General features: G+C 39.1%; 1 protein-coding gene across 3 annotated transcripts in view; it reads left to right on the forward strand.

Annotated features, from left to right (window-relative positions):
• The window catches only part of LOC139974515 (E3 ubiquitin-protein ligase MIB1-like), a 226,763-nt gene that overhangs the window by 202,842 nt on the left and 8,186 nt on the right, over positions 1-15,735 (forward strand). For all 3 annotated transcript variants that reach the window (XR_011795499.1, XR_011795500.1, XM_071981715.1), the window contains exons 13-19: positions 1,189-1,321; positions 2,291-2,377; positions 5,713-5,841; positions 6,252-6,433; positions 8,661-8,847; positions 11,675-11,753; positions 14,355-14,459. Coding sequence is in view for 1 of the 3 variants with exons in the window: in XM_071981715.1 (XP_071837816.1) it covers positions 1,189-1,321; positions 2,291-2,377; positions 5,713-5,841; positions 6,252-6,433; positions 8,661-8,847; positions 11,675-11,753; positions 14,355-14,459 (902 nt within the window). In the remaining 2 variants the exon portion in view is untranslated. The remainder of the gene's footprint in view (positions 1-1,188; positions 1,322-2,290; positions 2,378-5,712; positions 5,842-6,251; positions 6,434-8,660; positions 8,848-11,674; positions 11,754-14,354; positions 14,460-15,735) is intronic.

A 15,735-nucleotide genomic window follows, 5' to 3' on the forward strand; every position in this document is an offset into this window, starting at 1 on the left:
TCTGCCCAGGCTCGGCTTAATTTAGCTTGTTCGTCTGCTAAAAATAGGCAAACTGTACCGGAGGGGATGCTGCCTGGGATTTTTATTATAAATAGCTTCAAACCAGCAGCCAAAAGTGTAAGCGTTATCATCAATATATATATACGAGAGATGCGCACACACAAGAGCAAAGCAATTCTGCTATCGAACGTAAAATACTTGTACTGTTGTACATGTGCAGCGGATCTTAGCGAACTGTTAATTGGCAGTCGGCTTAGATGTATACGTCGAATTTAGAACCATGCCAGTATGGCGCTGCTCTTATTGGCTCAGAATATTACACGAAATAGGATGTGGATATAATATTAAAAAAAACACGAAAAGAAGGAAGGAATTTGGGCTTGGTTTTGATTGATAGGGAGGAAGAGTTGTCACCTGGAGGAAATTATTCATATTCCTCGGGAATTAAAAATTTGGTAGCATCATGCTTGCTTTTGCAGTGAAATCATATCGCAGGGCATTGATTGAGTCGTGGAAGTCTCGTAGAAGAGCTCAGATGCACTTTGAGAATGAAAAGCCATTAGACTTCCATCTAGACTATGGATCTGCTCCTGTTAGGGGTAAAACAGCAAGAGTTGTCCTTTAGCGGATGCAATTTACAAGATCCTCTTAAAGTGATATATTGTCAACTTTAATATCGATGTCGACCATATATTGATGTCGACCATAATGTAAAACATGTTTGAAGGGTTATGCTCTCGGTGGGGGTGGGGGTAACACCATTCATAGAAACAAAAAGAAAAACTCTGCTAGAAGTTGTTATATCTTTCTATGTATACTGCTCCTGTTGGCAAAAGACCAAAATCATTCCGTAAGAGAATGTATAAACTAATTACAAAAATGACCTAAATGATGGTTTTTGACGGAATTTTAGTGCTGATATGCCATAGTTTAACAAGAACAAAACACAAGATTCTTTTGAGCAAAAGCTGGTAATGTTTCCATAGCCCTTCCTGATTTTAACAATATTTACTGAACATTGTCTACCCAGGCCCAAATATAAGTTTAAACTCATTGAGTCATCAATTCCAATAACTTGAACCAACTGTTATAAAGTGATATCATGAATGTTATTGCATTAATGTTGTGCTTGCACCTGTTATTAATTGGAAATGTATCATGACATCTGGTATTTGTTTGTCATTTCAGTGCGATGCGAATATTACTTACGAGACTGCCCCGTCCGTGGATCGTGGATGAACAGAAGGATGATGGTTATACTGCCCTCCATCTGGCTGCTCTCAACAACCATGTTGAGGTTGCAGAGTTGTTAGTTCAACAGGTATACCGACTAAAGATTCCTCCCTCCCCATCCTACCTCTCACTCCAACACCTTATCCCTTATCTCCGTCTTTAAGCCCCAACCCACCACCTTCCCACCAATATCCCTCCATCAATCAGCTTTAAAGAATATGTCACAATTTGTTTGGTATCATGTTTTTCTGATAAATGAAAAGATATTAAAAGTTACGTGAGAGCGTAAATAAGTTGCCAGGCGCAGCTTCAAAAAGTTGAACCGTGAAAGATGAAAATTTGAAAATATACTCCCGTTTAGGTTTGCTAAATTATACAAAAGATTCTGCCTTGAATTTAGCTTACCAGTTTGGAGTAGCCAAATGATTGGGACCATATAGATTTGTTAGTTATAATTGAGGGTAGGTATCTAATCATGTGTGAATACTACACTGCTTGGTGGAACTAGGCAAGATTACAATCTCGACTCAATTAGAAATACGGTTTAGTTTGCAGTTAGTATTTCACAAGGGTTTAAAAACCAGCAGCTCATTTTGCAAACCCTATCAGTATGATGATTGTGGAAGAGCACTGGCTTATAGCAAGCCTTCTCATTTTTTAAGGGGGGTTGAGAGAGTTCTATGGCAGGCGTGTTATGGTCACACCCATTCCTGCTCCCTAAGACCCCAACCTCAATGTTGTCATCTCTTGGACCTCAGCATCTGGCCACACTCTCTCCAATACTGAGGGAAGTGAAGGCATTCCATTCATGATTGTACTACAGCTATGGTGACTGAAGTATTTTCGAAATCATATAAAGTACAGAACCAAATCCCAGAACACTGAAGATTATTTTCCTGTGGAATACAAAGTCCTGAGCATTTAGTGGCTTCAGAATATCAGTTTCAGACACCAATCTCTCTTCTGCTTTAAAGGTTAACATTTTTATATCACTATCTTTTTTCATATATCTGCTACAATATCTAGTGCATCTTTGGTTTTTCTCATATTTAAACAGGGCCATGCTGATCTGGATGTGCAGAACATGAACCAACAGACCGCACTCCATCTCTCTGTTGAGAGGCAGCATACACAGATTGTCAGGGTAAGTGGTTTAACACCTGCAGATTCTTGATGCTCTTAATTCACAGGAACTAGTACCAAGTTGGTAAACACACATCGGATTCCTGTCGCTACAGGAATACGAAGGGAATTTCTTTCAGTAGGTTCCTGTTGTTTGTCATACAGGAATGCACCAAGTTGATTATACACTCATCAGCTTCCTGTTACATGAATACAGGAATCCTGAGAGGATCTCACTCAGTAGGTTCCTGTTGTTTGTCACACAGGAATGCACCAGGTTGGTTCTGCACTCATCATCAGCTTCCTATTACATTAGTACAGGAATCCCAAGAGGATCTCACTCAGTAGGTTCCTGTTGTATGCCATACAGGAATGCATCAAGTTGGTTCTATACTTGTAAGATTTCCGCTGCTCTTTAAAGGAATACGAGGATGATTTCTCTCAGTTGGTTCCTGTTGTCATATATCCTGTTGTCTGTCATACAGGAATACACAAAGTAGGTTATACACTCATCAGCTTCCTGTTACATCAAACAGGAATTCAAAGAGGATTTCTCTCAGAAGGTTCCTGTTATACGTCATACAGAAATGCACCAAGTTGATTTTAAGCTCATCATCAGATTCCTGTTGCTATTTATAGGAATGATTAAGAGGTTTGCTCTCAGTAGGTTCCAGTAATACTTCATATAGGAATGCACCATGTTCTATTGTCATTAGATTCCTGTCGCTACAGGAATACCAAGAGGATTTCTTTCAGTAGGTTCCTGTTGTTTGTCATACAGGCATGTATCAATCGTTAATACACTCAACATATTCCTGTTACAACATTCAGCAATGTATCAATATGATTTAAAACCCTCACCATGTTCAGGATACACACTATTACAAAGTGGCGTCGCCAGACATATCAATCTTGGGTGCACAGGGGGGGGACAGCACTTAATTAGGGGGGGCGCATGTTTAATTTGTGAATGCCGTCCTGGGGGAGAGGTCTTAATGTTGGGGGTGCCCCCCTACCCTTTAAGAAAGTTTTGATTAATTAAGGACCCTCAGATGCAATCTGGTGCTATATTTTGCAACTTGAAGTAACTTTATGTTCAAGAGTGTTCGGGCTTAGTCTGTCCGATATTTACGTTTTTAATTGAGGCATATCAAGTTTTTGTTTGAGTATTTTTATTAACACTACAAATCCCATCTGAGGGGCACGATATTTGGGGGGAGGGCACATGCCCCCCCCCAGGCCACTTCCTGGGGACACCAAGGCTATTTCAACTGTATTAATTATATGCATTGTAATGTGTCTTTTAGTCCAATATTTTATATTTCAGCAGGTAACAGTATGTGGACAAGTTTACCACACCAACTGAGAATTTTTCAAAATAAGATTGCACGTGATCAACCTACAGTAACACATCTTTCAAGAATGTTTCTCTTTTGAAGCTAAATGAGCAAGTTAGGCTGAATGAGCAAGTAAATTAGTAATTTCATTTGTTTTTCATTATTCTGTTTGCAGACAGCAGTTTTATATCAGATCGAAGCGAAATTAGACATTCCAATTTTCTTTTTCAATATTTTTACTTGATCTTTGTTCAAAACTGGGACTTGCATGAGTACCTGACTTCTCCAGATAAGCAAGCACATTGATTTAGGATTGCAGCTTAAAACAATGTAACAAGCTCAACCCAAACAGTGGCTTTATAAAGAATTAAGGCTTGTAGACACAGTTGAATGGAGCAAAGTTCTGGAATGAGGACTACAGACTTAGCTCTCTCCAAATGCATGCTGTGACACATGAACTAAAAGAATGCACAGATGCACCCACCACCCCCCCCCCACCCCACCAGAATAAACAAATGTTTGGGTATCAGTGCTCGAACACTTCATACCCAGAGAGAGAAGTTAAATGTTTATACTGTTTCAAAAGAAGCCTTTAAAAGTGTATTCCTTTTTCTGGGAATCTTTACTGATAATTTCTGACCACCAGACTACTTAGACATAATGAGGTTAACATCATGCTATTGTGACTGAATCTCTTGAGTAACATTTCTTGCAAAAAGTTAGAGGGCCCTGCCTTTTTTTTTTTATCCTAGCAGGATCTTCCCTAGATGCTAACTGAATCCACTGAAGAAGATCCAGCTAGGATCAGACTGTCATGCCCTCTAACTTTTACACATTTACCTTTACAGGCTTTTTGCAGTAGATGCACAGTTTTTTTCTTTTTTTCTTTGGTGCTCTCTTTAATTAACATATTTTGTCATTTGTATGGCAAGTGTGACATCATGGATTCCTTCCTTCAATACACTAGCTTTGTATGTGACTATCCTGTCCTGCATCTCACTTCTCTCATCAATTGGATTGAATGTTGATAAACCAATCACAATGTGACTGCTCCTCGTACACATATATAGAACACTGAGTCTTGAGGGTGAAAAGCTGAACATGGATGTAGAAATTGCATTGAGTAGGTTTAATCCAATTTCTTTTCTTTTTTTTCTTTTTTTTTTGGGGGGGGGGGGGGGTGATTTACCTTTCTAAAGCAGGTTTCTCTGCAAGGTGTAGGCTGCTTAAATAGTTCTTTATTATCACTGTCTAGAATGGAAGTGATATCATTTGTGAATTAACCAATGTATTCCACCTGCATTGTTTTTATAATTCCAAGGTCCAGTAAATTTAGCAATTCTAAAAATTGCCAAACGACATTGATCATACTTTTTTCTCCAAGTCATGTTAATTACACTGAGTACTGAATGAATAACTTAAGACTGTTATGAATTTCTACGACAAGAAAAGTTTAATTCATTACTGATCACAACATGCACAGGCAAATTTAGACATTTTCATTTTTTTTTTTTGACGTTTTTCCGTGATTATTTGTAATGAAACTTGACTAGACATTTAAGTGGATGGACTTCATTGATATGGTGTCTTTTAGTATGCAATCGTGTTGATTATTGACAAGAAATCTGTGTTAAACAGTGAAAGAATCAGTTTTGCAAATATATCCAACCTCAACCAATGGATACCTGACTGTTGATGAGGCTGACTGTCCATAAACAGTACAAAGAAATATTATCCCCCCCCCCCAACCCCTCCCAAACAAAAATACGTCCTGTAGGATTAAAACAATTACAGTCTAGGCTGTGATGATGATTTGAAATTAGCAGGCCATATGGTTCCAAATCATTGCTATGGCAACGGATCACAAATCAGTTCAAAGTGTTCCTTTGAATTATTTTTTTGGTAGTCTGGTAGGTTTGGGAATGCTATAGCTATCCCTGGAGTAATTGGCAACTTTCAGTTTCTAAATTTCTATGGTTTATATGTTTCCTACAATTTTTGATTTTCTATTGTGTGACAGCTGCTGGTACGCTCAGGAGCAAAGTTAGATGTTCCCGACAAGGATGGTGACACACCACTCCACGAAGCGCTACGACACCACACCCTGTCGCAACTCAGACAACTACAGGACATGCAGGATGTGGGCAAGGTAATTATAATCAGGGATAGATTTGGGCGGGGGGGTTAGGGGGGAATGGTGAAAGTAAATCAAGTACTCTAAAGTGTCACCGCTGCAGTCCTCTTGCTTTTTAAAACGTTAAGAACAGAATGAAGAAACAAATTTTACATCTGCTGTAACTTAATGGGAGGACTGTGATGATGTGATATGATAAAACATTTGTACTTAGCCGATTATAAGTTGACTTCTAGTATATTTGGTTACAATATTGATGACCATGACTAACAGTGTCTGTTATAGAACCTGTTTTGATGTACATGTATTGGAGTGTATCTACTGAGGGGGGGGGGGGGGAGGGGGGGTGAGGTGTGTACTCATGCACCCTTTGCTACGTACCTACCTCTCCCTAATTAACTTGCATTGTTCTGTTCTAATTCCAGCTCTTAATGGGGATAGGAACACAGTCGGGAGACAAGAAGAGTTCAGCATCCATCGCCTGTTTCTTGGCCGCCAATGGTGCGGACCTAAACATCAAGAACAAGAAGAACCAGTCTCCTCTGGACCTCTGCCCTGATCCCAACCTCTGCCGAGCCCTACAGAAATGCCACAAACAGCAGAACATGTAAGATATATATAAGGAGAAGGATTACATTGGATTAATTCCAAGAAATCCCTCTGCCTAATCTGGGTAGCGATGAGAGGAGGTGATCTTTTCTGATATCGACATGTGATGTAGTTCAGCCAGTTGGGACAATTTCATAGTGCTAATACCTCTCTAAACTGTACTCCCATATCATGATTCAAAGCACTAGTACTGACAGTACAAACAGTCCTAACCTTAATCTGGTAGAAACATGATATTCATACTGCTCATACTGACAGTATGAGTGCTCTGAAGCAGCCAGGACATGACAGTACAGTATAGAAGCAATTGTCCCAATTGGGTTTGTAGTCGACAAACTTCAGAGTAGTTGGACGTAAACTATGATGGAGAGGACCGGTGTTGAGTGTATCTAAATACATTGTCATTACATGTCTTACGACTAAGCCAAGGTGACAATGTGATTTATTCAGGAAATCCAGGCATATGGTATTGACATTGACCCTGTCCCTCTGACCTTATAAACCCTATCCCTCTGACCCTAAACCCTAACACTAACCCTTCTGACCATACTGACATAAAGGGTTACTCCCTAAACTATAAGTGTAAAGGGTTGCCAGATAGTTCCGTGTTTCACGGACGGACGTTGGTCAAATGTCCAAGTTTAGAACACCTCATTGAGAAACAAGTATGTAGTCCAAGATAAAAATGCAATTCCCAAGAGCTTGAAGGTAACTGGAAGTCATATTCAATTCATCACTTTGTGTATTACACGATGCCTTTCATGTGAAATAGAGGCTGTGAAATTAGTCAATGATCAGGTTTCTTTCATCTTCAAGTCAACAGTGAACTAATTTTACATTTGTAGTTACATTTGCAAACTTTCACAGCTTAGGCTAGAGTCAAGCTGTTTCCATGAGCAAGAGGCCAAACAGGCCAAAGGTTACTACAGGAATGGTTTATAAAGTCTGGGGACATATCCGGGGACATAGCCGAGGATGGTACATGAAATCCAGGGAATATCCACAGAAAGTTAGGACTTCTGGTCTCCTTAGACTTAGCCAAACTTGTGATAATAGGCTAATAACCCCTTAGCTAAATGCAAGAGCAATGGCTCTTTTGCTTATAATTAGCACCTCATAAGAGTTTGGTATTATTATTATTAATGTTAGGTATTCTTAACATTGTGTCTTATATGTAGCTTCATTAAACACATTTAACATAGTACATCCAAGTTGTTGATTATCACAAAACCAGGTTTTCTATCCACATTGTGATTTAAACAGTTACTGATATAAGTAACTGAATATTGGCTCACAACTATACCCAGATAATAACAAATAAAAACATATTCCCGAAAATACTACCTGGCATGAGTTTAACTTCCACCAACATGAATGAAATGGTGATCTCAGTTCATTATTCTTCAATCATTGTTTTCTTTTCTTTCTCAACCTGGCTGTTCTATGAATCCAGTAGTCACATTTCACCCATGTGGTGTAGGCCTACCCTGTAGCATCACAGAATGGTGGCTTCATGGACTCCCAAGCCTCTACAATAAGTCTTGAATCTTGAAATACCTCATGATCACATTTTCATTGTTTACATATTAACCAATCACTCTTTCACCTAGGCCTATTTTTTTATCTACTGTTAACCACCTTGCTGGTTCAATGAAGCAAAGCCCATAAAATGCGTTTGAGAATTCTTTTCTTGTTCAAAGCTATATACTTACCGTATATTCTATATTTTGGAGAAATTGTGCTACAAATACTAATATCAGTGAGGTCTTGCATAAGTATGACTATTTTACACCAAAACCCCTAAATGGATTCTTCTGAAGATCAAAAGCTGTGAATATTAAAGGGGGTTGTGTTTTCTGCCGATTTTACATGACAATCAATGGAGGTGATTTCCCAAAGTATTTTCCTTTCTGGCTTGATAATATAGCCATGGATTTCTCAGGGTTAAACTTGAGTTCTAAATACTCTGCCAGAGTACAGTAGTGCTGAATAGCTAGGCCTTCCTACAGTAGGCTTTCAAGAGAGACCTTTAATATGTCACATACCACAAATAACGTCTGCTTTTTGGATAATGTTATGACATAAAGGTTTCATTACATCCAGTATACACAGCATATCAGAGGCAATGGGCTATAGGTCTTGGAAGTTCTTTAATTTATCATATCCTCATACACAGGGTTTCATTTGTTTGATTTCCTTTTCCATTCCTTTCTGTATTTTAACAGGGAACTCTCCAAAGGTGGCAAGGACGAAATTGAAGATAGGAATCCAATTGACGAGTGCATGGTGTGCTCCGACATGAAGAGAGATACTCTGTTCGGTCCGTGCGGACACATCGCTACCTGCTCTCTCTGCTCTCCGAGGGTCAAGAAGTGCTTGCTATGTAAAGAACAGGTTCAGTCTAGAACAAAGGTAACACAGGTTTAATCCTGCCAGAGAACTTCACCAAAGTTAGGTTAAGATTGCTCTGTACATCTCCCTCCAACCTTGATGTTTATGTAATATGGTTATAGAGATGTTCTTGTCACACCCTCATACCCAGGTATGCACAATTCAGAAGCCTCTCCCAGGTACTACAGTGAGCCAGCCACATCTATGCTTCCCCTGGGGCTGGGGACTTCCCATCAGGTGCAGCCACACACTGGCATACATAATTACAAATCACCTCTCAGGCCCCTCAGTTATACACCTCTATTGACATGAAGTTTTCAATTTGGTTTACTCTACATTGCAATTATAAGGCACTTCCTTTAACTCACAATATTTCAACTCTGAAAGGTTTTAATCTAAAAGAAGAAGAAAAATAGGAAATTTTTGAAATATTTGGCTTTGTTAATTGAGTGTTGGGCATGGATATGAACAATAGCAAGACTTATAAAACTGAAACCACACAAATATACAGTATACTATGATTCACAGTTAAGGCAACTTAAAACAAGGACCATTGTCTGCCACATATTGTTAAAGGCAAGCCAGACGATCCCAGTTGAGTCCCTCACTATCATTTCACAACTGTACCGACAATTGTCATTCTTTGAACCACCGCAAACAAAAAATTGCGTTCCCCGACCTAGCTGCATGGAGTCGGTTGTACTTCACAAAGAACGTAATTATAGGTCAAGGATGATTGGTTGGAAGATGTGTCACCTTTAAAGGCATTGAAGACTCGCCCCAAACCGTGTGCGGCCATCTGAAAAAGTAAACTTTCTGTTGCTTGCAAGTGACGTTTTGTTTGTGTAGCAACAAAATGCAGACAGTAATGAAACGTGATACCTTGTTATCTTTAGCTGGACCTGAGATGTCCATTGCTGTATTGTTTATAAACTGTGCTGTGGGTGTTGACCGCAGCTGTAAGTACTGACTGTTCACTAGTGTCTAATTACCGACAGTAGCAAGTTGTTTGTGTATTTTCTGGGATCGATGGTGGTGTTTAACACTTCTGTTACACCTCATTCGAAACTAGGTCAGATTACCAGCATGAGACGTTTCTTTTTGCGCGAGTCTTTTCACCCTTTAAGTACAGGTGAAAATTATGGAACCAAAGTTATATGAAACAAAACCGTTAGCAGTTGTGCATATGATAAAGTGATCGAGCAGAGTTCAATGTAGGCAAAGTAAACCACAGAAGCATGTCATTGTTTTGTATTAAATCCTGCCACCACTCTAGTTTAGTGTGTATTGAACTGAGAGTTCCTCCTGTTTGTGCATCAGCAATCAGCAGTCAAAGAGTTATGTATAGTTTTGTCCTGTTCATGGGACCATGACTGTATTGCAAAGGTGAGTGTAGAATTGTGAAAAGTAGTGATTAAAGGGTGTAAAGACTCGCGCAAAAAGAAACGTCTCATGTCGGTAATCTGACGTAGTTTCGAATGAGGTGTAACAGAAGTGTTAGACACCACCATCGATCCCAGAAAATGCACACACAGCTTGCAACCGTCGGTAATTAGACACTAGTGTACAGTCAGTACATACAACTGCAGTCAATACCCACAGCACAGTGTCCAGCTAAAGATAACAAGGTATCACGTTTCATGACTGTCTGCATTTTGTAGTGACAAGAAAAAAACTTCACTTGCAAGCAACAGAAAGTTAACTTTTTACAAATGGCGGCATGCTGCTTGAGGAGAGTCTTCAATGCCTTTAAACTAATCACAAAATATTTAAAGATTGTATAAATCTCTCCCAGAATATCTATCTGCTATAACTTGAACATAAACTATAACAAAAAAAACCAAGGCATATTTGCTAAAGAATTTCAGCTTGGAATGAATTGTTCGTCATTCTCCGTTACTGGTGCCCATAGTTTATGCAAATATGCCATTGCTCAAGGACTCTACCCTGCTATCAGATTGAAGTTTGTTTAGCATTGCTATACACACCTTACCCTTGAAGGAAAATTAGGGCTCTTGAAAAACTTTACATTTTCCTGACTCCCCCAAAGACTGGCATCAACCTTGAAGACAGAGTTCAAGCTTAATCTTTACAGATTTGTGAATGAACATTGGTGATTACTTCAATGTGAGGAGACCAACATGATGACTGTAATAGATCACACCATTAATATTATTCTATTTAATGAGTAATCGAATGGCCCACTCAATTAAAAATCTGCATGGAGCTGTATTATATCCACACGTTCGCCCGTGAATTACGGCGATCTATGTTTAGTTATGATGACAAAAGAATGGCTGAACACCTAACTTTCTTTCATTTATTCAACTTTAATCATCTTCTAACCCTTCTCTCACCAAGCTATTTAAAATTCAGTAAGAGAATAAAATGATACCAGTTAGCTTTTAACATACTTCCAGTCACCATTCAACACAGTTACCATCTGCCAACACTCCGAATAAGCCAGCCAAGATTGCTATTCTGCATTCCAAAGATTATAAATTTGGTATCGTTGTGTTTGGTCACTTGTTTTGTAACTATTTTTGGTCAGTTAATTTGAAAGGAAACTTGATGAGTTGACTATAAGGACATACACAATATATCAGTGTTGGTTGTCTTTTAATGTACCCATTAAATCTACATATGTTTAAGCGGGTAGTTGTTATGGAACAACTCCCTGGTTTAAGTATAGGTTGCAGAACTTGTAGCAGCAGGCACACATCACTGTTTTTTCTTCTTATTTAGATATATGAAAATGTTTTACTCAAGTTGAATACATGTGAGTTTTCTATTTTTAAGTTGCCCTCGCTGTAACTCCTCGCTTCTTTTTTATGAATCTACTGCACAGATTGAGGAATGCTTGGTATGCTCTGACAAGACAGCCTCCGTATTATTCCAACCATGTGGACATATGTGTGCCTGCCAAGGTAAGAGCCATTAGTTACACTAACATCACCAGTAACCAGATCCTGTGTTTGCCAGAAGTGATTTATTTATCGCTAGTCCGTCATAAAAGCAGATTATCCCGCACTCTAACAAGCTGCTGTTAAATATTCGCTTCTTCTTATATCTTGACAGGATCTTGTTAAAACATGAGATGAAATTTTCATAAAACCATTGTAAATATGTCACATTTCAGACATAGATGAAATTTAAAGTTGTGAAGAACAAAATTGTACGGGATAATGGTGCCCATAAAACGGGCAGATCGTAGCGTTTTTCAGGAAGTCTTTATCTTATTACTCAACTGGCTTATTCCTCTGCATGCATGGTAGGTACTTTATTCAATGCTGTCTCTTGTCATGGAGATTGCCTGCCTGCAGATGTTCGTAGTTTACACAGCAGCATATAAACCGTAGTGTATTGGTTTCATTACTATTTCATATCAATGAAATTCAGACTTAGTGCAGATTCTCCTTTTAACACAGAATGATCTCAAACCTCTCAGTAAATCTAGAGTCAGCGCTACTTTCCATATATAGGATAGATGCAATTATTTCGTTATTGATTGCATTAGAAAAGTTGTCCCTACATGTATCAGGGTGGGACATAAACTGATTCAACGCTGAATCACATCAGAGTCTATTTTTATCTGTTTCCTGTTTGTTTTGGTCGGTGGGAGGGGGGGGGGAGGGTTTCTAGTTGTCAAAAGTAGAAGACCTCATGAAATAATGCATGGCATCTTGTTTCTACCAATATATCAGTTTGACCTTCAGAATTAGGATGGATTGTGGTTCGATCAGGAGCCAATTCATAGGCAATTGACCGAAAATCGCCAACAGGTAGTATTGATTACATAACAGATGGTCATTGTGTAAAAGTTAGATTACCTGATGGTTTGACTTCAAAGATGGATCAGTAATGGGTTGAAAGTGATGGCCATTCCCAGTTGCATATTTTGAAGGAATGATTGTTGAGAAATGCAAAGTTGTAAATATTTTCTTTTTCAATTTCTTGCCTGGTAATGCCTTCAAACAGTGACTGGAGATTGTGATTACTGTCATGTCAACCAGCAATCAATTTCCATTGGTGATATTTGAAGCAGCTTTTAGAGTTGAAATTGATCAATATTTCAATGCCAATCCATATTATAAATAGCCCATGGCAATGTGTATCCTTTCGAGTGGTGAAGTAAACTTCCAAAATGTTGCAATTTTGTAAGTTGTATTTACACAAATATGGAAAAGTGTGCCGACGAAATGTTGAGGACGGAATCGAATTAATTCATTACTCACTCAATTATATTCAGTTAATAAAAGAAATCCTGAAGGATCACTTTAATTGATTACTTGCAATCTTCTGACCAAAACCAAAAAGCTGCTTTCAATCAAATAGATTTGGTGTATGCAGCTCTTTTTTGTATCAGTGGTGTTGCAATCATTACAAAAGTACATGATATAAAGCTAGACCAGGGCCTATAGGACATAATCATAACAACACTACATGATATAAAGCTAGACCAGGGCCCATACGATGCAATCATTACAACACTACATGATATAAAGCTAGACCAGGGCCCATAGGACATAATCATAACAACACTACATGATATAAAGCTAGACCAAGGCCCATACGATGCAATCATTACAACACTACATGATATAAAGCTAGAACAGGGCCCATAGGACACAATCATTACAACACTACATGATAACAAGCTAGACCAGGGCCCATAGGACATAATCATAACAACACTACATGATATAAAGCTAGTCCAGGGCCCATAGGACACAATCATAACAACACTACATGATAACAAGCTAGACCAGGGCCCATAGGACACAATCATAACAACACTACATGATAACAAGCTAGAACAGGGCCCATAGGACATAATCATAACAACACTACATGATAACAAGCTGGACCAGGGCCCATAGGACATAATCATAACAACACTACATGATATAAAGCTAGACCAGGGCCCATAGGACATAATCATAACAACACTACATGATAACAAGCTAGACCAGGGCCCATAGGACATAATCATAACAACACTACATGATATAAAGCTAGACCAGGGAACAATGGACATAATCATAACAACACTACATGATATAAAGCTAGACCAGGGCCCATAGGACATAATCATAACAACACTACATGATATAAAGCTAGACCAGGGCCCATAGGATGCAATCATTACAACACTACATGATAACAAGCTAGACCAGGGCCCATACAGACACAATCATTAAAACACTACATGATATAAAGCTGGACCAGTACTCATAGGACATAATCATTACAACACTACATGATGAAAAGGCCCATAGAGCACCTAAGAAAGAATGATTTGTATGTCACCTTTGACTGTCCTTGCTGTACCAATGTTTTTTTTTCGTAAAGACCCTGAATACAGTCCATACATTTGTTAAAGTTTATTATGAGATCAGTAAATACAGCCAGATGGTCAAGTTGAATGACTTTAAGTGAATAATGGTATTAGTTGCTGTTACAGTATAGTCAACATTCAAGTTTCTATGCATATTCATCAACTGCGATGTCATTTTGATTCATTACAGGCTGTGCAGGACTGATGAAGAAGTGTGTGCAGTGTCGTGGAGCTGTTGAGAAGTATGTGCCATTCATGGTGTGCTGTGGTGCAAAAGGAGAGCAGCTCAACAATGGTAAGTCAGCCCCAACACCAACAATAGTGAAGTCAGCTCCAACACTAACAATGTGAATCAGCCACAACACCAACAATGGTGAAGTCAGCTCCAACACCAACAATAGTGAAGCCAGCCCCAACACCAACAATAGTTAAGACAGCCCCAACAGCAACAATAGTTAAGTCAGCCCCAACATCAACACTGGTTAAGTCAGCTCCAACACCAATGATAGTAAGTCAGCTCCAACACTAACAATAGTAAGTTAGCTCCAACACCAACACTGGTTAAGTCAGCTCCAACACCAATGATAGTAAGTCAGCTCCAACACCTACAGTGGTAAGTCAGCTCCAACACTATCACTGGTGAAATCAACACCAACAATAGTAAGTCAGCTCCAACACCAACAATAGTAATTCAGCTCCAACACCTACAGTGGTAAGTCAATTCCAACGCCAACACTGGTGAAATCAGCTCCAACACCAACAATAGTTAAGTAAGCTCCAACACTAACAGTGGTAAGTCAGCTCCAACACCAACAATAGTAATTCAGCTCCAACACCTACAGTGGTAAGTCAGCTCCAACACCAACATTGGTGAAATCAGCTCCAACACCAACAATAGTTAAGTAAGCTACAACACTAACAGTGGTAAGTCAGCTCCAACACCAACAATAGTAAGTCAGCTCCAACACCTACAGTGGTAAGTCAGCTCCAACACCAACACTGGTGAAATCAGCTCCAACACCAACAATAGTTAAGTAAGCTCCAACACTAACAGTGGTAAGTCAGCTCCAACACTAACAATAGTAAGTTAGCTCCAACACCAACACTGGTTAAGTCAGCTACAACACCAACAATAGTAAGTCAGTTCCAACACCTACAGTGGTAATTCAGCTCCAACACCAACAATAGTTAAGTCAGCTCCAACACTAACAGTGGTAAGTCAGCTCCAACACCAACGATAGTAAGTTAGCTCCAACACTGGTGAAATCAGCCCCAACAATAGTAAGTCAGCTCCAACACCAACAATAGTTAAGTCAGCTCCACCACCAACAATAGTAAGTTAGCTCCAACACCAACACTGGTTATGTCAGCTCCAACACCAACAATAGTAAGTCATCTCCAACACCTACAGTGGTAAGTCAGCTCCAACACCAACAATAGTTAAGTCAGCTCCAACACCAACAATAGTAAGTTAGCTCCAACACCAACACTGGTTATGTCAGCTCCAACACCAACAATAGTTAAGTCAGCTCCAACACCAACAATAGTAAGTCAGCTCCAACACCTACAGT

Source organism: Apostichopus japonicus, chromosome 9 (genome assembly GCF_037975245.1).
Source record: "Apostichopus japonicus isolate 1M-3 chromosome 9, ASM3797524v1, whole genome shotgun sequence".
In the NCBI taxonomy this organism is placed as follows: domain Eukaryota; kingdom Metazoa; phylum Echinodermata; class Holothuroidea; order Aspidochirotida; family Stichopodidae; genus Apostichopus; species Apostichopus japonicus.